Source organism: Artibeus jamaicensis, unplaced genomic scaffold (assembly GCF_021234435.1).
Source record: "Artibeus jamaicensis isolate MK-2021 breed Jamaican fruit bat unplaced genomic scaffold, CSHL_Jam_final contig_332, whole genome shotgun sequence".
NCBI classification, from domain to species: domain Eukaryota; kingdom Metazoa; phylum Chordata; class Mammalia; order Chiroptera; family Phyllostomidae; genus Artibeus; species Artibeus jamaicensis.
In genome coordinates this window covers 5,533,568-5,553,488 of record NW_026521788.1, presented here as the reverse complement: position 1 = coordinate 5,553,488, position 19,921 = coordinate 5,533,568, and the positions used below count along the sequence as shown (strand labels likewise).

The 19,921-nt window shown below is 43.0% G+C and overlaps 2 protein-coding genes across 2 annotated transcripts in view; one reads left to right on the top strand and one right to left on the bottom strand.

The window, feature by feature from the left end:
* PAPSS2 (3'-phosphoadenosine 5'-phosphosulfate synthase 2) overlaps positions 1-7,933 on the top strand; it is a 74,008-nt gene extending 66,075 nt beyond the window's left edge. Inside the window, exons 9-12 of the mRNA XM_037156579.2 lie at positions 3,924-4,059; positions 5,225-5,493; positions 6,557-6,786; positions 7,362-7,933. Of these exons, the coding sequence (XP_037012474.2) occupies positions 3,924-4,059; positions 5,225-5,493; positions 6,557-6,786; positions 7,362-7,503 (777 nt within the window). The 3' untranslated portion in view covers positions 7,504-7,933. The remainder of the gene's footprint in view (positions 1-3,923; positions 4,060-5,224; positions 5,494-6,556; positions 6,787-7,361) is intronic.
* Positions 7,934-14,797: 6,864 nt separating this feature from the next.
* ATAD1 (ATPase family AAA domain containing 1) overlaps positions 14,798-19,921 on the bottom strand; it is a 43,009-nt gene continuing 37,885 nt past the window's right edge. The window contains exon 10 of the mRNA XM_053663910.1: positions 14,798-18,506. Within this exon, the coding sequence (XP_053519885.1) occupies positions 18,386-18,506 (121 nt within the window). The 3' untranslated portion in view covers positions 14,798-18,385. The remainder of the gene's footprint in view (positions 18,507-19,921) is intronic.

Below are 19,921 nucleotides of genomic sequence, written 5' to 3'. Positions count from 1 at the left end.
TTGTAAGTCCTCACCGGACACTGGTTTCGCCCCTTACTGGTCAGGCTGAATAATTTGTTGTTAGCGGACTTCCGAAAAGTTCAGTTTTCCGTGTTCTGGTTGTGTTTTGTGATGCTAATATTTAGTTGTCCCTAAACTTGGTTGTGTGAGGAGGCAGGCACATCCAGCTAAACCCCCATCTTGGCGGAAGTCCCAATACTTCTCTTTTTTAAAAACCCCAAAACTTCCCAAAGTAATTTCCATGTGGCGCTGGGAGTGATTTTGCATGGAAAAATGGTCAGAGTCATTAGGGAAAGGATCGCCCCTGTTGCATTGCTCCTCACTAATGTCACCTTAACCCTCCATTCAAGTCCCTCTCTCTCGTCTCTAATATGGAACCATGTGACATGATTGCATATGAAAGCATGAGGAGGAGCAGGTGAAACTTATTAAACTAATGTTGGAGGAGCCCTGTTGCCCTTCATCCATGGCTCTCAAGGCTTTCCCAAACAGTAATTATATCTCACAATGCTCTTGTGAAGTAGCTAAGAATCGTCACTCCTATTTTACTGATGTAGAAACCAAGCGAGCAGGGTGTGACTTCCCTTGAGCTCTGCAGTGAAGACCGTAGGTCGCTCCCATCGTGAGAGCCACCCAGGGAGCTTTAACAATTACCCAGGACGGGATCCCATCCTCCCAGTTTAATTGCCCTGGGGTCAGTTCTGGGTGTCGGAGGTGAGAGTTCCCTGTGATTCTACTGCACTGCGCAGACCGAGAACCAGTGCATTAGACGTTACCCAGAGTGCTCTCCTGTATGGCTCCCCCTGGACATGTCCTGCAAGTGCCTCACACTCCACAGGGGCAGCCTCGCCCCCGACCTGATTCCTTTTTGGTGTCCCCCAGCTCAGTGAGCGGCTCCCCCACCCCAGCACTGGCCATGTCCCAAACCTGAAGGTCATTGTTACTTCTGTCTGCTCCCTTGTTCAGTTAGCCACCAGTCCTGATGTTTCTGCCTCTTGCACTGCTTGAATCTGTCCGCTTCTCTTCTGTTCCAGCTTGTGCCAGGACGTTTCGTTTCTTCCCTGTCTCTTGCCTTTCTCTTCTCTGATCCTTTCTCCATCCTTTTACTAGAGGGAACTCTTGAAGCTTTATCTGGGAATTCTTTGTGAAGTTATGACTCCATACTACCTCTTACCACCGCGTCTCAACATATTCTCTCTTTCCCACTCATCATCCTCTGATTTTGCACATGCTAGTCCCTCAACCCAGAACACTGTTCCTTCACCCCTGCCTCCTCACCTTATTTGTCACTCCTTTCCCATTTAAGAAGTTAGTCTTACTCCCATGACCTGTGAACCTGAGTGTGTGCCCCTTCTTTGTCCTCCCAGGCTACTCTGCCTTTGTCCTGTCCACACCTGTCCCACAGCATTTTTACCCATTTACCCTTCTGTCAGCCCACACAAACTGCCAAACCATGAGATCAAGGACCACATCTTGATCTGTCGTGATCGCCATCCAATCCCCAGCGGCAGGGCCATGGCGGAGCACGTAGTAAGTGCTGCATGGATGGAGCAGGAATGGAAGATGCCTCTGAAGGTAACGCTGAAACTTCAGCGTGGGGACCACTGATGAGGGGCAGTGAGTGCAGTGTGAAGAGAGCGTTGTTTGGAGGAGTCAGCTATTTGCACTGGAATTCTGCCACCTCCCCTCTGTAAAGCTGCCTTCTCATCTGAAAATGAGGGCATTCGGTCCACAAGTTCCTTAAAGCTCTGAACCCCATCACTATGAGAGAGATCACAGAAATGAATATTCTCCACTTATAGAATGGTAGTTTTTCTTCTCCACTCTGTTCTCTGAACACTTTCATCACGACCTTCTTTCCTGTAGTCACGGTTTCTCCCTTCCTTTTGCTTTTTTCTTTTCTCCCCTTCTCATTTGACCTCCGCGCCTTCTGTCCTCAGCTGCTGCCCTCCTGACTGGCGTGTTTCCTCTTCCTCTCCAGGTTGTCTCTAGTCTTCCTCTCCGTGACCTTTGTGAGCCAATTCACCTCTTCTCCGCCTTGCTCCCAGTGTTTGAAGCCATCCTCTCCTCCTTCTTGCACTCCTGCTGTCTGTGATTCTGAGCCCAGTTCCCCTGTTGCTCATTTCACTGTGTGTATGTACAGTTCTGCAAACTCTGTAGCTGTGTGTGGTCTCTTGCTATCTTTGGCAGGAGATGGGAATTTCTAGGAAATTAGGCAAAGTCACAGTTTTGGGGACTGTTTGATCACCTTGGTGAGAGAAATGCCCTTTATCCCTCTCTAACCTAGTAAAACCAAAAACATAGTTTTGGCATTACTCTTCAGACAGGCACATTTTAGGCTAGGTAGGAAATCGGTTCAATGTTCCCTTGCAGCTAGAACCGGTGTAGGGCGGACCCCTGGTGTCTAGAATGAGTTACTACACTCCCAGGCATTTGGGATCTAGGGATTTGGGATCTTAAATACTTCAAAAGTTTATCTATAGTCTAACTTAAGCAATGAGGAAAAAGTAAATGTATGCGTATAGGTATTTGAAAATGTTCTTGTTACTTGATTTTTTTCTGAGCACAGAGTTTTGAAAGAGGACCATGAAAACATAACCAAATCCCTTGCACAATCACCCTCTGTCCACCCAGGGCTTAGCCACAGCACTACTGACCTACTGCCGGCTGGGCTGGATAACTCCTCGTGGGAGGGGCTGTCCTGTGCAATGGCCTCTCCACACTAGATGCCAATAGCATATCCTCCCCACCCGTCATGACAGTCAAAATTGTCTTCAGATATTGTCAGATGTCACCAAGAGAGGCAGGTTCGCCCACTTGAGAACCACATTCCTGCAACCTTGTGGAATGCAAGTCACTGTGAACCCAGCACCTGGCCATGACAGGAAATGTGAACCAGAGCTATGCTCTCACCACCTTGGTGTCTTCTGACCAGCTGTTAGCCATCAGTCAACCCTCCTCCCACTCTTGCCTCCCTCTCCTCCGTGACATTTCAGATGGCCACACTGTCCCGGGGCAGGGCAAAGGGCAGTTGTGAAATCCAACCAGATGAAGGGTCGTAAGACCACTGTTTGACTGAGGAATAAGATTTCTATGTTTGTTCTGATGCTTGAGTACAGACACTTGCACTGAGTCATAGTCTTAAGTTTAAAGAAAAAAACTAGGGTTGTCATATTTTTCTTTCTTGTGAGTTCCTTGAGATACAATTGACATAATACACTGTGCAAGTTTAAGGTGTAGACGTAAAAACCACAGTTCAGTTCCACCGAGTGGGTGGTGATGCCCGAACTGTGTGCTGTCGGGCCCCAGGCTGTGCTTCCGCCCTGTGAGGGGAGGGCTGACCCTCTCCACCCACGCGGGGTTTCTTTTTCAAGACTTTGACCATTCCTCACACCTGTGTGTGGGTCCCACAGTAGAAATCCAAACAGAAGCCCAGATACTAACTACCTTTAAAAGTTACATATCTAATAAACAAATTTTTCTCTACCTTTCTACTTTGACAGCTATGCTTTGGTAACAATCTGGAAGGCCAAGTTCAAATGTAGGCATTTTGGTTCTGCACCAGAATATAGGAGTGTGCAGAGTGGGCTCTTGGTCTGAGGCGAACCTGTCCCTCCCTTTCTGCACTTGGCCTTGACCCATTTCTTGAAGGCCCTCTGGGTCTATTTCATTTCTGTTTTAATTTATAACATGGAAAATGAGAGATATAATCTGCACAAACAAAAGCTCTTTGATGGTTCTCAATAAATTTTAAGAGTATAAAGGGGTCGAGGGACCACAAAGTTTGATAACTACCAGGCTGGAAACGCGGAAGGGCTCCAGGCAGTATTTCAACAGTTACCCAGGACTGGTCCAGAAGGAGAAAAAGTTTCAGATGAATAGAAATCAAGGTTATTTACTAATTTTAATCATTGTTTTTCTAGATGGTGATGGAAAGTGGGGATTGGCTGGTCGGCGGAGACCTTCAGGTGCTGGAGAGAATCAGGTGGAATGATGGGCTGGACCAGTACCGCCTGACCCCTCTGGAGCTTAAACAGAAATTTAAGGAAATGAAAGCTGGTATGTACGCTGGTCTGCCGCCTTTGTTACGACTCCTTCCCACCCTCTGATTACAGAAGTAAGAATGTCAGGAACAGCATGTGTATAGTATTAAAAAGAGAGGGAACATCTTCTATCGATATGTCTGTTGATATGGAAACAGTTTATAAAGTTGAATTACATCCACACGCTGGAATACCATCCAGCAGTTAAATATACACACCAATACAGAAAGATACCCAAAGTATATTTAGCAAATGAAAAAGCCCCTTGAAGAACCTTGTGTATAACGTAATTTTGGAAAACAAAATAAAATAACTTTTTTTTTAATCGCAATGCTATTTCTGTGTCTAGAAGCAGGAATGTCTCCTGCAGCAGCTTGCCTCTGGGGGGTGGAGCTGGGCCAAGGGGAGGGGATTCTCACTTCCCGTACTTTAAAAAAGAGAGAGAAAAAGTAATGATGGACTTTGGGTTTTTATATTCTGTTTTGGACTTTTCTGTATTTCCCAAGCTGTCATAATGGCTATGTATTATTTCATAACCAGAAAGAAAAATTAAGGCTCTCAGGTATCCATTGCTAAGCAGAGTAGGTTTTTTTTAAAATTGATTTTAGAGAGAAGACAGGCAAGAGAGAGAAACCTCCATTTGTCGTTCTTGTCTGCGCCCTGACCTGGGATCAAATCGCAGCCACGGCATATTGGGGCAACGTCTAACCAACTGGGCCACCAGGCCAGGGCCATAAGTGAAGTAGTTTTGAAGATTTCCTTAAAGAGAAGGCGAAATTTATTTTATGTCACTAGATCGTCGAGACTTTGTGGAGGCCCCAGAAAATGCCCCCCATCATTATTCACCTCCTGGGGAAGGGAGACTGGAGCAGGAAACAAGTGGATGAAGGGGGTGGGCACCCGCCTGAGCCTTGGTTTGCGGCAAGCATCCTGGCAACCTCGTTTTGTTTCTGAATCAGGCTCTCCCTCGGGGCTCCCTCCCTCTGAGTCCAGTCTGACATTAGCAGGTACCTCCGGAGTGACACCCCTAAAGACCCAGGTGGGTTCTCCAGATGGTAATCAAAAACAACTGGATATAATGAATGCACTGAACGATGCATATAGCTGTGTCTCCTTTCTGTTCCTGAAGACAAGTGATGCTGCACTTCTTTGACCTTGGCTTCTATGTTTCCTGTGCCCAGATGTGGTGTTTGCCTTCCAGTTGCGCAATCCTGTGCACAACGGCCACGCTCTGTTGATGCAGGACACCCGCCGCCGGCTCCTGGAACGGGGCTACAAGAACCCGGTCCTCCTGCTCCACCCCCTGGGGGGCTGGACCAAGGACGACGATGTGCCCCTGGACTGGCGGATGAAGCAGCACGCCGCTGTGCTTGAGGAAGAGGTCCTGGATCCCAAGTCAACCATCGTTGCCATCTTCCCATCTCCCATGTTGTATGCCGGCCCCACAGAGGTGAGCAGTTCCCTGAGCTGGGCCACGGGCCTCAAAAAGCGCAGGCTCCAACCTTACGTACAGGAGCCAATACGTCTCTGGGCTCCTTCTTCATCACGAGCACATTCTGAAATCTTCTGGTCTCTTCTTTATCCAAGTTCATTATGTTTCCACTTAGTGCTTATAAAAGTGCTAGAAACATCAAATCAAGCCTGTTATACACTGCCTTTGAGAATATAGAAGGTGGCGTGTAAATGAGGTGAATAATGCAAGTTAACTGGTTTACAAGGCCAGTGGTGTCTAAGCTAATATTCCATGTCCAAACTTCTGGTTACTCTGATTCTCCATGCTCTGTGAGCTGCATTAGCAGCTCGTGGAGATTATGTCTTTAAAAGCTTAGTGTCTCCCTTTCAATCACGCAGTGAGCCTGTCAAACAGAGACCTTCTTTGTCCCACCAAACCACCAGTGAAGTGAATTTGAACAAGTTTGCGGGAAGTATGATGAATAGAAAGGGTCTCAACCCTTTGGAATGCCCCAAACTGAGTTTAACAAATTAATTCTCTTCCACCAGATCAAAGCCTTAGGCCTCCTGGTCTCCTCTCCATCCTCTGTATTTCCATCTGCGCTATAAAGAGGGCAGTTCATTTTGAAATTCCATTGCTGTGTTGAACTAGAGTCACCCTCTGCATATGAAAGGCAATTAGCTCATTCTTGGCAGTCAGATAAGAGATAGTGAAGTTTGTAATTTCCTTTAAACTGTGATTTATTCTGAATAGGGAAGTAAAATTCACAGTTCTGTAAAACAGTAAGATCTGAGTGTTCCTGGTCTGTAGGCCTGTTTGGGGAGATTAGGAAATATAACCTCAGGTTCTAAGAGTGGGTATTCTGACCTTTAAAGCTCCTGTCCTCCCCAGCAGCACCAAGCAGGTGAAGAAGAGACCGAGGGGCCTTTAGACACCTCACTGAGTTTCTTGCAATTATTAGTTGACCCAAATTGCTGAATTACCTTTAAAGCAGAAGTAAACGGGGACCCCCAGAACTGGCCAGTGATGACCAGCATGTCCCTTATGTGCGGTTTCCCAGGTCCAGTGGCACTGCAGGTCCCGGATGATTGCGGGCGTCAATTTCTACATTGTGGGCCGGGACCCTGCAGGAATGCCCCACCCTGAGACCAAGAAAGACCTGTATGAACCCACTCACGGGGGCAAGGTGCTGAGCATGGCCCCCGGCCTCACCTCTGTGGAAACCATTCCATTCCGAGTGGCTGCCTACAACAAAGCCAAAAAGGCCATGGACTTCTATGACCCGGAAAGGTAGGTGTTCAAAGGAAACTTCTGTGATCAACATCTGTGCCACTGGAACATGGAAGCAAAATTCTGGCCCTTTGGAAAACTCCAGGGTGTGTCTCCACATGCAGCTAACTGGAACGGGCGTGCCTCGAAAGCCAAGACCTGGTCTTACACATTTTGTGTTCCCTAAAATTATAGCACAGGCCCATGAATAGAGTAAATGGTCCGTAAATATTTCTTTTTTAACATACATTCCTTGAGCATCAGGACTGCATGCCTGGCACGTTAAGTAAAAGGAAGTCCACACAGAAACGCATTTTAATGAGTGTTACGGCGCGCTCACCATGCTCAGCGCCAAGTGAAGGCTGAGCAACCGGGGAGACTTCCCGTGAGCAGTGTGGACCCAGAGTAAATAGTGAGAGCACAGCTGCCGTTATTTCCGCGTCTTCTGCAAGTCCCCTTAGTGAGGATTTGGCAATTTCCATTTTAGAAGATGCAGCATTTTACAGACAGAAAAAATGTGGCCTCAGAACCCATAACCTAGTCCAAGGAAGACATTATTTACCTAAGCCGAGTTCTTTGTTCCCACCCTGTGACAGGAACAGTGACTTTGACTTCATCTCAGGAACCCGGATGAGGAAGCTGGCCCGGGAAGGGGAGAATCCCCCAGATGGCTTCATGGCCCCCAAAGCATGGAAAGTCCTGACAGATTACTACAGGTCCCTGGAGAAGAACAGCTAAACAGCCCGGAGTTTCTCTCTCAAGTGCTCTTTGGTTTCCTTTTCTATTTTTGTGATCAGATGCTTTGTATCCAATTGTTTCTCAATGCCCGATTTTAGAGTTTTATAATGAGGTAAGAATTGTGTCTAAACTTTAAAGCCAACTTCGATACATATAGAAAAAAGTCAAACTGAAGACCAAATCTTAGCAGATGAAAGCAATATCGTTATCACTTTAGAATGAAATTAATTGTATTCTCTACTGTATCTGAGCAGGTAGGTCCCACATTTCTTAAAACTCTGACCACGTGTCTTGTTTACTTCCCAAGAAGTAAAGCATATTTTCCAGCTTATGTTTTGCCAGCCTACACTCTCCCAATGTCACACACCAGTAATAAAATACATCAGAAGACCAGCAGCCTCCTCTATACAACTGACAAAATTTCTTACCTGGAAGAGGTGCGCTCATGTTAAGATTCTTCCTAATATTTCACCTCATGCTGTAACAGTCTTACTGCTTCATCACTTATACACTGAAGGATGACCTGACTGGAGAAAACAAATGTGTGAAAATGTGAATTTAATCTCAGAGATCTATGCAACCTACCTATGGCACTGAAGTTACATTATCTAATAAGAGAAGTCTTACAGCACTTCTGTGAATAATGTAACTTCGATTAAACAGTGCCTTTTCATTAAATAGCGTAGAGTGCTTTGATGAAAGATTTCCACCCAGGGCTCAGTCTGGCAATAGTGCGGAAAGTTAATATTCCTCCTCTTTGCTGTGGGCATTGTGTCCTGTGAAGAGGCTGTGCCTATAGACTGCAGTGGCATCAGCTATAACCGAAAACCGTTCATACCACCAGACTAGTGAGCTGCTAGAACTGCAAAAGACCTCAGAAAACATCAACTCCAACCCTTTCACCTGACAGGTGACCAGACTAAGGACGATGTACAAGCATGTGCTTTGTGAGCTGCTGGGCACTGCAACAAAACATAGAACTGGCATTACTGGGAAATGCTGGTGGCACTGAGCAGGCCACGTGACTCCAGTCTGGGACTCTGTCCACACCAAACAACGCAGGAGCCAGGTCTGACTCACCTCAACTGCCTATCGAAGCTCCTCGAACAGAGGGCACTTACACAGCAGCCTTCTTGGATGCCGAAAGGTCCAGGGTTTTAAAATCCAGCTGATTTTATTGCAGGTGGGGAAAAAATCTTTTCAAAGACTTGTGGCTGTTCTGAGACATCGAACCTCTGGTGGCCTTGCCTCCTGGGAGGCAGTCTTCTGTACTTCTGCACAATTCCTGGTGCTAAGGGAGACATGAAGAAGCAGTACCTTTTATACATAGGTCTCTCTGGAAGAGACTTAAACCGGGAAGAGAAAACTGTGATCTTTAAAATACTCTGTTTTTAAAAACTGCTAATCTTAGCTAATGAAAGTTCTTTTGAGCATAATATACAATGGCCACAGTAAAAGTGTAACTTGAATAATAAAGTGCCTATATTCATTTCATCAGAGGTACTCACAACTGCCTTTTAAAAAACAGCATATTTATTGAAAATGCAAAACAGGTAGTGCCTTAACCCATGTATTTTGTGATTTTTAAATATATTTAAAACTGTCCTCCTGCTCTAGTGCCACACCGCACAAATGACTAGTTGTATGTACAATTGATGCTTATTCTTAGTTTAATAAATTTCTCAGAATGAAAGCTGAGCCTCTTCTGCCTGTGAGTGTGGGTTGGCCACATGCCCACTGAGGGCCCTGTGACTCGTCACTGGAAACAGCCGCAGCTGTGTTCCAGACCGTAGTGCCGGGGCCGTCGGACCTTACCCACGTCCTTTCAAGAACTGCTCTGAGAGCGACGCAGCACCGCAGTGATATTTCCAGAGATGTCTGGGTTCCTCGGGGACCGCCCCCCAAATGTCTGGGTTCCTCGGGGACCTCCCCCCAAATGTCTGGGTTCCTCGGGGACCTCTCCAAATGTCTGGGTTCCTCGGGGACCTCTCCAAATGTCTGGGTTCCTCGGGGACCTCTCCAAATGTCTGGGTTCCTCGAGGACTTCCCCCCAAATGTCTGGGTTCCTCGAGGACTTCCCCCCAAATGTCTGGGTTCCTCGGGGACCTCTCCAAATGTCTGGGTTCCTCGGGGACCTCCCCCCAAATGTCTGGGTTCCTCGGGGACCTCTCCAAATGTCTGGCTTCCTCGGGGACCTCCCCCCAAATGTCTGGGTTCCTCGGGGACCTCCCCCCAAATGTCTGGGTTCCTCGGGGACCTCCCCCCAAATGTCTGGGTTCCTCGGGGACCTCCCCCCAAATGTCTGGCTTCCTCGGGGACCTCCCCCCAAATGTCTGGGTTCCTCGGGGACCTCCCCCCAAATGTCTGGCTTCCTCGGGGACCGCCCCCCAAATGTCTGGGTTCCTCGGGGACCTCCCCCCAAATGTCTGGGTTCCTCGGGGACCTCTCCAAATGTCTGGGTTCCTCGGGGACCTCCCCCCAAATGTCTGGGTTCCTCGGGGACCTCCCCCCAAATGTCTGGGTTCCTCGGGGACCTCCCCCCAAATGTCTGGGTTCCTCGGGGACCTCCCCCCAAATGTCTGGGTTCCTCGGGGACCTCCCCCCAAATGTCTGGGTTCCTCGGGGACCTCTCCCCAGGATTTCATTGCATGAAGATCTGAATTGAATTCTTTTTCTTTTTTTAAACTTGCTCCCTTTTGCTCAAAGTGCCCCCACGGAGTATTACCAGTGGGGTGGGAAGCAGGTTTTTTTTGTTTGTTTGTTTTGTTTTTTTCACAGTAATTCCCACATCTTCACTGACTCAGCAGTTGATGCTGGGTGCCACCCATACTTTCAGTGGCCTTCAGGAAGGCCTGCGTTTTGCTTTTCTTCCTTGAGTCCCCTCCTCCTTTCTGTCTTGAAGGCTTAATGAAAATGACTGCTGCCATCCTTACCCCAAGTACGACTGGTGTAACAGCCAACTCAAGCTACCACTTGTTGCCCCTCCCTACTTCTCCCCAGACCCTTACATGCTGGCTGCTAGTGACAATCAGAAAGACAGAGCAGGGCAGGGAATGTGTAAGTCCATGAAGATGTGAGTTGTGCTGAGGGGGATGCCAAACTGCACAGCGCAGTGTCAGAAGATCTGGAAGGCACATATATAAATATAAATCCTTCAGTCAGATACGGTGGACTTATAAAAACATCAACACTGTATCAGGACACAAGATTTCTTTCCAACCCATAGTCTCTGCAAAAAGAAACAATCTTGGCGACTTGAGAACAGCAAAGTTTGCTTTTTCCTCATCTCCCTCCTTTCTGTTATTATCTGACTCCAAGGTCAAGCACTGGTAGGTAATTGGGAAATTGGATGATCAGTAGATCAATCAACTCTTCCTATGTCTACAGCAGTGATTTCCAACTTTTCATCTCATGTACACGCACACTAATTACTAAAATGTTGCAGTACACCAAAAAATATATTTTCGACAATCTGACAAAAAATATAGGTATAATTTTGATTCATTCACACCAGATGGCTATTGTTTTGGCTGTTGTCATTTTTTCACTTGACAAGCTAAGGGGAAAGAGGTCAGTGCCCCTGACTAAACAGTCTGGTAATGCATGTTTTAAAAATTATTGCAGCAAAATAGAAGTAAATTTTTATTTTTTCTTCCCCCTAGCATTCATTTAATTCCTTGGTCCATATTAACTGTTATGTATTGGACCACTCATAATACACATTGACCAAATAAATAATGAAAGCGATAGACAAGCAATTCTCCCAAGAACTACCTAATTTTTTGGTTTATATTGTATTGAAATTACTACTGAAAATAAATGGGTCAATGGCTAGCGTTTGTACATTTTTAGTTTGACACAGAAAAACCAAGACGAAATAAAAATAATGCTTTTCCATGGGGCTAGCAAAGAATAATGGATGGAAGGAAGTCTTGAACTAAGAAACTAGCCTTCCACAGGTGAGCCTTGGCAGTTGTTCGATGGCTCAGGCTCACCTCCGTAACTGAGGTAGCCTTCCCTACTCGCACCCCACCCCGCCCCGCTGTAGCCTGCTACCCTTTCCACAGATCTCCTAATTGGGACCAACTGCAGGGAAAGCCAGTCTCAATTAGTAAGACATCTAAATTAGAAAATGCTTTTTTGAAAAAATAATAGTGTTACTACCTTCAAAAATATAAGCAACTGATGGGCACAGCTCTTTTAATGTCATAATATGTATTTGTAATCACTGGCATCAATACTACACACTTTATTCGGTGAACTTCTGAAATACAGTTGGTTTGTTTCAGAAGTTTCAACTTGCTCTGCACCTATTTTACTAAAACGACACATGAAAGTTCTTATAAACTGCAATATATTGTAAGAACTTATGGGTGAAGAAAGATCTTGATTTATACTTACGGCATAAATAGTTGTAAGGTAAAGTTCAGCACAGGTTGAAATAATGGTACTATTTTCATGTAAACAACTCCAATATCAACCTGATATTTTTAAACTAGTTAAAAGATTGGCCTCTATAAGTATATTCACCAAGAACCTACATTTATGGAAGGAATTCCATCAAGCACTACTAAGGTATATTATATCCCCCATCCTATCCTCAAATCACAAAAATAATTATGGAAGTACCAGAGTTTTGAATATTCAAAGTTAATAACCAAGGAAAACTTACAGCTCTAACAGCGCCAAGGAAATAAATGGGTTTAATAAACAGGAACATGGAATGTCTATGACTTATCTACCTAATGGCATGTTTCCTAATTTGCACCTATTAAACGAGTCCATTTACCATGGCTGACAACCATCAGTGACTAAGGAATCCATCCAGTTTGGAAGTCCTGACGATCAGGTCAGAACTGCCAAGAGCCCCACATCTGTCTACCAATATGGCCAGTGTGCTGTTTAGTGAAAAGCCCATCTATTTCAGCACTTCCATTATTGCACAGATAAAGAAATGGAGCCCAGAATCAAAGATTACTTGTGTAAGGGCATGATAACCTACAGCCTTACTTCTAGCTTCTAAAACCTTTTCATACGACTTTTAAAACAATCCCAGAAGGTACACATTATAATGCTTATTTACAGATAAGGGAACAGGTGTCCAACAGAAGAGGTTTTGCCTAAGGCCATGTCGCCATATATAATAAAAATTCCACAGCTGGGAGTGAAACCTAGAAAGCTGAAAATGAACTTTACATAACCTAATAAAAACCTGAACAATTTCTTCTGCTAGAATGTAGAAGGGTACAAAAAACTCAACCCATAGTAACATGAAAAATCGAGATAAAATAAATACTTTTTATGAGGCTAGCAAAGAACAGTGGATGCAAAGAATTTTTCGCCAACTTCCTTTCATGGAGAAATAAGCCCTTCAGAGGTGAGCAGAGAACCTTGGTCTTTGTTTATATCAGAGTGGACTCCTAAGCCTGGAGGTAGCCCTTGGAAGAACAGGCCTGACTAGATGGAGAGACTTTGCAGGGATGAGAATTCAGCCAACACTCAACAAGAGTGATCGAAACCTGGAAACATTCAAAAACAAACGGCCAGGCTAGACAATCCCCCTTCCCTGGATTTTGCAGAGAAAATGACAGAAGAGGGGCTGGAAGTGTTGTGCATTCTTATGGTGACTGGATGCCAGAAACCTGTCAGAACCGAACAAAGCACACAAACCTGCAACCCAATTTCTCCCAGCTCACACTGTGAAGATCAAAAGGCAGCTGCATGGGAGGATAAGGGCTGGATAAGCCCAGTCAACTCAACCTCATTAAAGCTACAGCCCAGAGCCAGCCTAAACAGAGTAAAAGGAAAGGGAACGGCCAGCTCTTCACTCCAACTGCTTATCAGAGGAAAGGAGTTACATTGCCTGGAAATAAAACAAAAACCAGTGTTATGCTTCAGTCTCTACTGTTCTTTTTGATACCCACTACCTGGAAACATATATATTACAAGTTAAAAACTGATCACCTAGCTAAAGAGTTGGGCACACCAAATAGCAAGCACTCCATCATTAAGAGCTTGTGGGATGGGGTCCAACTGTCCCTGAAGTTGTCCACACAAACTGTGTGCATTGCTCATTCTTCCAGCATGGGTACTTGAGTTACAATACTGTCCTTCATTTAGCATATGCTTATGGCTCCATGTGACCAGCTGGTCATTTGTCATTTTTTGTGTGTAGCCATCTTCCTCACAATATTCAAGTTTCCTCTGGATAAAAAGACTCCTGTTTTGCATTTAGTCTTGATGAGTCACTAAATCCAGATACTTGTTCTCAAACCCTTTAAGCAAAAGGAGCTCACAAGGGTCGTTCTCCCAAAGCTCCAGAACTGCCGGGGGTGATTTCGGACTGGTGTTTATACACTCACCTCCCAGATTTTCAATCTTGAATGGATAATTTAAAGATAAGCAGTTGGGAGTTCACTTAATCCAGTGCAGGAATAAAAGCAAGATTCTTACACAATTCCTGATTTAAAAACAAAACCAAAAACCTTTCTGGAACTTTTGGAGTTTCTAGCCTAAACCCAGTTCTTTAGCTTCCCTTTGATCTTATAAGCTCCAATATCCTTCAAAGAAATTCCCTATTGCTTAGGTCAGCTGGAGGTACCTGCTAGCAACAGAACCTCCCTGATGCTCTTTGTAACACTATAGCCCAGTAGATAATGCTCACCTCCCTCAGACATGTCTGTAAAGGACTCTATTATACTGGGTGACATAGTATCATCCTCTATTTAAGTACCTTGGTTATTCTTAGAATTTCAGGAAGCTAGAGGAAAACTCATATTTCAAAGCACAAAGCTTATATCTAAAAGTGTTCTCAAACAGATTTAGAACTATAAATATTAGACGATTACAAAAATATACTCCCTGTTCAGCATCTGAATAATGAGCACTTTATGAGCTGTTAAAATAGTTTAAATTTTACACCAGTGCTACCAAGAGTATTTTGGTTTCACTCTCATTGCTAAATGGTTTATGCTGGATCTCATTTGCATCTGGCATATACACTATGTATCTTCTCAATACAACTGCATGAACATGTTTTAGAATTTTCACCTGTACATGTAAGGAGAGCTTTAACTTTTGAGACATTAAGGAAACTCTACGTTTGATGGCTAAATCAACAAATTTAATAATGGCGGCACTCTAAGTATTTCTGTCAGCTCTGAATGGAATGATTCAATAGCTTTATTTGAGGCTCCTAGATGGTGCTAAAGGTTTTAGTCATGCAGGATATATGCTCAGTGTATGAGAATATTCAATATTCTGATACTGACTTTAAGAGAAACTAAAAAAAGAATTCTTAAATATACATTATCCAATTTATTTTCTTTATGCCAAAGGAAGTTAACATTTGTCAACAAACGACACAAATGCAATGAAACAAAACAAAACAAAAAAAACCCTTACCAATGAGGGATGCTGCCATACTTACAGGTACACTTAAGGCTTGAGACAGACTCACCTAACACCAAACCTAGGAGTACTTATAGCTGCTAAAGTTAGGCTATTATAGTCTATATAGAGTATTCAGATGATCTCAAATTAGCTCTTGAAAACATGATGAATGCTGGGTCGCTCTGCACGTGTATGTGTGGGGGGGATGGGGAGCAGGAAGGGGGTTGAATGAGATAGAAAGAAATCATAAAGGAGACACTGAATTGATTCAAATACTGAGGTACTAAACTGTTTTATAAAAAGGTCTGGCAAACTTTGAGACGCATCAGAAGTCTTTCAACAATGAGGCTTTTAGAGGACATTACCCGGGTGTTCCATTTCAGTCCTTAGTGTAGGCTTCAGGGTCCCAGAACTGACTTGAGCGTGGAGCACACTCAACATGTGAGCCTGGTCACCAGATATGGACGTCAGTATGGAAAAGTAATGATGTGATAGCTAACATCTGGGCAGTGTAACTGTGCCAGGCCCTGTGATCGGTGCTTTCTATGCCTCATTTCACTACACAGCCCGGTAGGATGGTGCCACTGTCACTACAGGTTTATAATGAGAAGCTGAGGCTCAAAGTTAGATAACCGGTCTAAGAACAGTTAATGGGGAGCCTGGATTTAAACTTAGTCCAACTCCAGATCTGGCTTTCCTCCCGATACCCGAAAGGAGAGAACCTAGATTCCAACCACATATGCCACGTGCATACCCTACATCAGAGTGATGGGTCATATAACACTAAATATTCTTTAAAAGTATCCATTAAAGTTTCCTCAATCCCACTTCTAGCTAGCTAAGGAAAACCAAAACACTAATTTGAAAAGATATTTGCATCCCTATCTGTATTCACTGCAGCATTAGTCACAGTGGCCAAGATATAGAAGCGACCTAAGTATCCACTGACTGATGGGTGGGGTAAACATGTGGTGAACGCAAGCATGCATGCGCGCACGCGCGCGCGCACACACACACACACACACACACAACGTGGAACGTTACTCAGCCATAAAAAAAGAATGGAAAAAGAATGAAATCTTGCCGTTTATGACAACATGGATGGGCTACGAGGCTAAACTGAAATAAGGCAAGGTAAAAACTCTACTATTTCACTTATATGCAGAATCTAAAAAGCAAAACGGAAGCAGATTCATACAGATAGAAAACAAAGTGATGATTGTGGGGTGGGGAGGGAGATGGAAGGGAATACGAGCACAAACTTCCAGTTATACAATAACTGAGTTAACAAGGACGTGATGTACGACTGGAGGGAAGACAGCCTGCGGTAGTAACTTGTACAGTGAAAGATGGTTACTAGATTTATCGTGGTGATTAACCGTAAGGTACATAAATACTGAATGACTATGTTGTACATCTGAAACTCATGTAATAATGCACCCAAAAATATTTGAGTAAAACTAAATACATAAATAAGAAGGTCTTTCCCCACGTTGATCACCTAGGGAAGATGCACGTTCTCACCCAGAAACTGTTAGCAAAATAATAATAATAATAATGTTTCCTCAATTACTTTAAGGCATTAAGTTACCTAAATGAACCATAATTGCTGGGATTAGTAGTGTAGTTCTCTAACTTCATTTGATGATTAAAACCATGATAAATTTAATAACTACTACTATCGAATATTCTGAATTTAAGAGAAACTAAAGAGAAGGGATATGGGAAGGAATACGCCACCTCTTATTTTTGATTAGTATGTCATCAGATTAAAACTAGTACTTACTGAAATTCATACTAAAACAAAAATAATGATTAAACACTAATATGTGTGTTATAAAGTGTGAAAGCTACACAGCACGATAGCAGGTTCCATAAACCAAAACCACGCCAGAACACTTTATATAACTGACAAAGACAAGGCCTACGTAGAGAAAAATCAATTAACAGGGACCTCTTTATTACACATTTATAAAATAATAGTATAATTTTTAAAGTGGAGACTATATTTTTTGGTACCTTGTGTTTTGCACTCAATTTATCAATCATCTTTCCAATTTTTTCAAAACTTGATTTTTGTTATCCAGAGTGTTCTCCCACGACTTCTACCCCACCCGCCACTCAAAGCACAACTGAAGAGCAGCAAACCATTCAATAGGGTTCTAGTGAGAGACTTACTACCAATGACATTAATCCAATAACTCACAAATAGAGATTGAGAGTTTTCAAAGAAATACAATAAAAACAAAAACATATAAAGCATCGTTTAATCTTTCTGATGATTCAGAACGTGCCTGAATACCACAGCGTGCTGTGTTCCTCAGGCTGTGTGTTGAAGAGGCTGTGGCGGAGTTCTGATGCGCACAGCATCGGTGACTACAGGCACGATATGGGGCCTTTTTCTGTGTGTGATTGCACTGACTGGGCACAATTTATAATAGGCTAAGAAAACTTAAAATTTCAATTACAAAATGAGTATTTTTAGCACATTTAATAAAAGCTACTTGTTTTAAATTACCATTTTATTTTTGATGACCAAATTATATTTGACCATAAATAAAGAACATATAACTTTAAAATAACATTAAAAAAAATCATGGTTACAACAGAACTATGTTACATTACATGAATAAAGGAAAAGTCACTTACATGTACTGTATGGCACTGAGGAATTTCAAAGCCATTCTTCTGAATGACTTTTAATCACCTTTATGTCTATCAATTTAAAAATGTCTCTACTCAGCGTGCTCGCGGACAGGTGAAATCAGTGTTGCTCATGCAACTGCCTGAAAACCATCCCATATTATTATCCTGACAACCAAAACAACGGACACACACCTAAATATTCGGATGTGGCAGACTCCGACTATTCAACAGCAGGGAAACACTTAATTAAAAAAAAAAAGCTGAAACAAGTGACAACTGAAAATGGCTGAATCACTGTACCTTTTAGATACAACATTCGATCTTATTTTTGCTATGTAGTATTTGGTACTTTTTGATTCAGTAGTTGGGGTAAAAAAAAGTTTCCATATTCAAACATATCTACAGAATGTCAATATAAAATGTGTGAATATATACATTTAATACACACACACACACACACACACACACTCTCTCTCTCTCTCTCTCTCTCTCTCATGTATCTAGAAAGCAGCACTTAACCACATCCCCATCTCTCACTAATGACTCAATAATATGAACTGTTACTTACGACCAGCTTAGATGCTATAAGGCTGCAATGTATGGCTAAAAAGGTCAAACACAAGCACCTACACTCAGGCTGGATTAAATTGTTCCTCCTCATGATTTCTGACAAGTGGTAATACCATTTATATAACAGCTATGTCTCAATAACTTAGAATTCAGAGTATAAAACCAGTGTTATTCCACTCCCTCGCTGTTCAAAGAATACTCCCGCTTTCATTCTGTTTCCACTAATGATTAACAGGGCACACCGACCGCTGACCTGTACAAATGACCTTTACTCTTAATCTAAACAAACATGTGTTAAAACATTCTGAAATGCCGCATCCTTTGATTTCTTCATCTTTTCAATTGCCCGATGCAGGTCCTGCTGTTGCACAGGCCGAATTTCATCTTCGTCGTGGCTAAAATGCAAACAAAACCACCAAACGTTCAAGTAACTTTAGAACACACCTCCCTAAAATATCTTACCATGATTAAAAACTAACATCTCTTTCCCATTTCAGACCCCAAAGACCGCCACAATTAAAAGCTTCATGTGGACTCTGTCAGGAGTTACCTATGCACACACAAGTCTTAGGTTTTTCTTTTTTTTAATTTATTTTTTTTATTGATTATGCCATTACAGTTGTTCTATTCCCCCCTTCATTTCCCCATCCTACCCCCCATCCCCACCATTACCCCCCTTTAGTTTATGACCATGTGTCTCAAGTTCTTTAGATTCTATATTTCCCACACTATTCTTGCCCCCCCCGTCAATTTTCTATCTACTGTCTACGCTACTTATTTTCTGTACCTTCTCCCCCCTTCTCTTCCTCCCACTCCCCTGTTGCTAACCCTCCTTGAGATCTTCATTTCTAAGTCTTAGGTTTTTAAAAAGCATGGACCGCGAAAAGGCAGGAAGCTGTGGTGGCTGCCGTAAACACGACAGCTGTGGTAAGGAAAACCGCCCACTTCCCACTAAGACCTCAAGGGCAGTGCAGAAGCATGTGGTGAAAATGTTACATAAAGGTGTGTCAGCCTGCCCAAGTGGAGCTATTAACTCCAATCAAGGAGTCAAAGGTTATTCCCATGAAAACTGGAATTAAAGAGTAGCTTTCCTACTTGTATATTTATATGTTTAGCTTTTGATGAACTGAAAATTCTTTACTATTAATAAAAACCAACTAATCTAAGTCCTCCCCCCATTCAATAATAATACTGAGAAAAACAAAACACAGTATATAATGTCTCCTTTGTAATTTATAGATACTAAGGAAAAAACATTTGGGGAAATAGTTATGATAATCCAAATCTATTGGCTAGATTTTTCACAAAGAAATAAAGGGCCCAGAAGTAAGGCCTGCTTGAGTGTGGTTGGTACAGTAATAACATGGGTGTAATAAGTTATCGTTCTAATCTGAACATTCCACCTAGAATGTCATGGTGTGCTCAAGTGTGATACTGTTATGTTACAGAATTACATACTTATGATTTTGTAATGAAAGATTTTGTAATAAAAAAGGGGCATTATTTGTGCTGGACTCTAAAATTTTCGGGGTTTTGATGACAGCAGAAAAACAGAACTCTCATTATTAACATAACTTTATTTAAGCATAAATAATTATACAGAAGTTGTTCTGCTGTTCTATTAATCTTATATACAAGAATAAAGACCTTCAGCAGATGGGCTGGCTACAAAGGTCAAAAGTATTCCTAACTTTAGCTCCAGAGTAGTTGGATCAATCTGGCAATAAATAAACAAATGAAGTTGCCCTCTGTTATGACAGGGCTCAAGGGAACACTAAAGAAAGGTCTGGAACTAGTGCATAACTTGCTG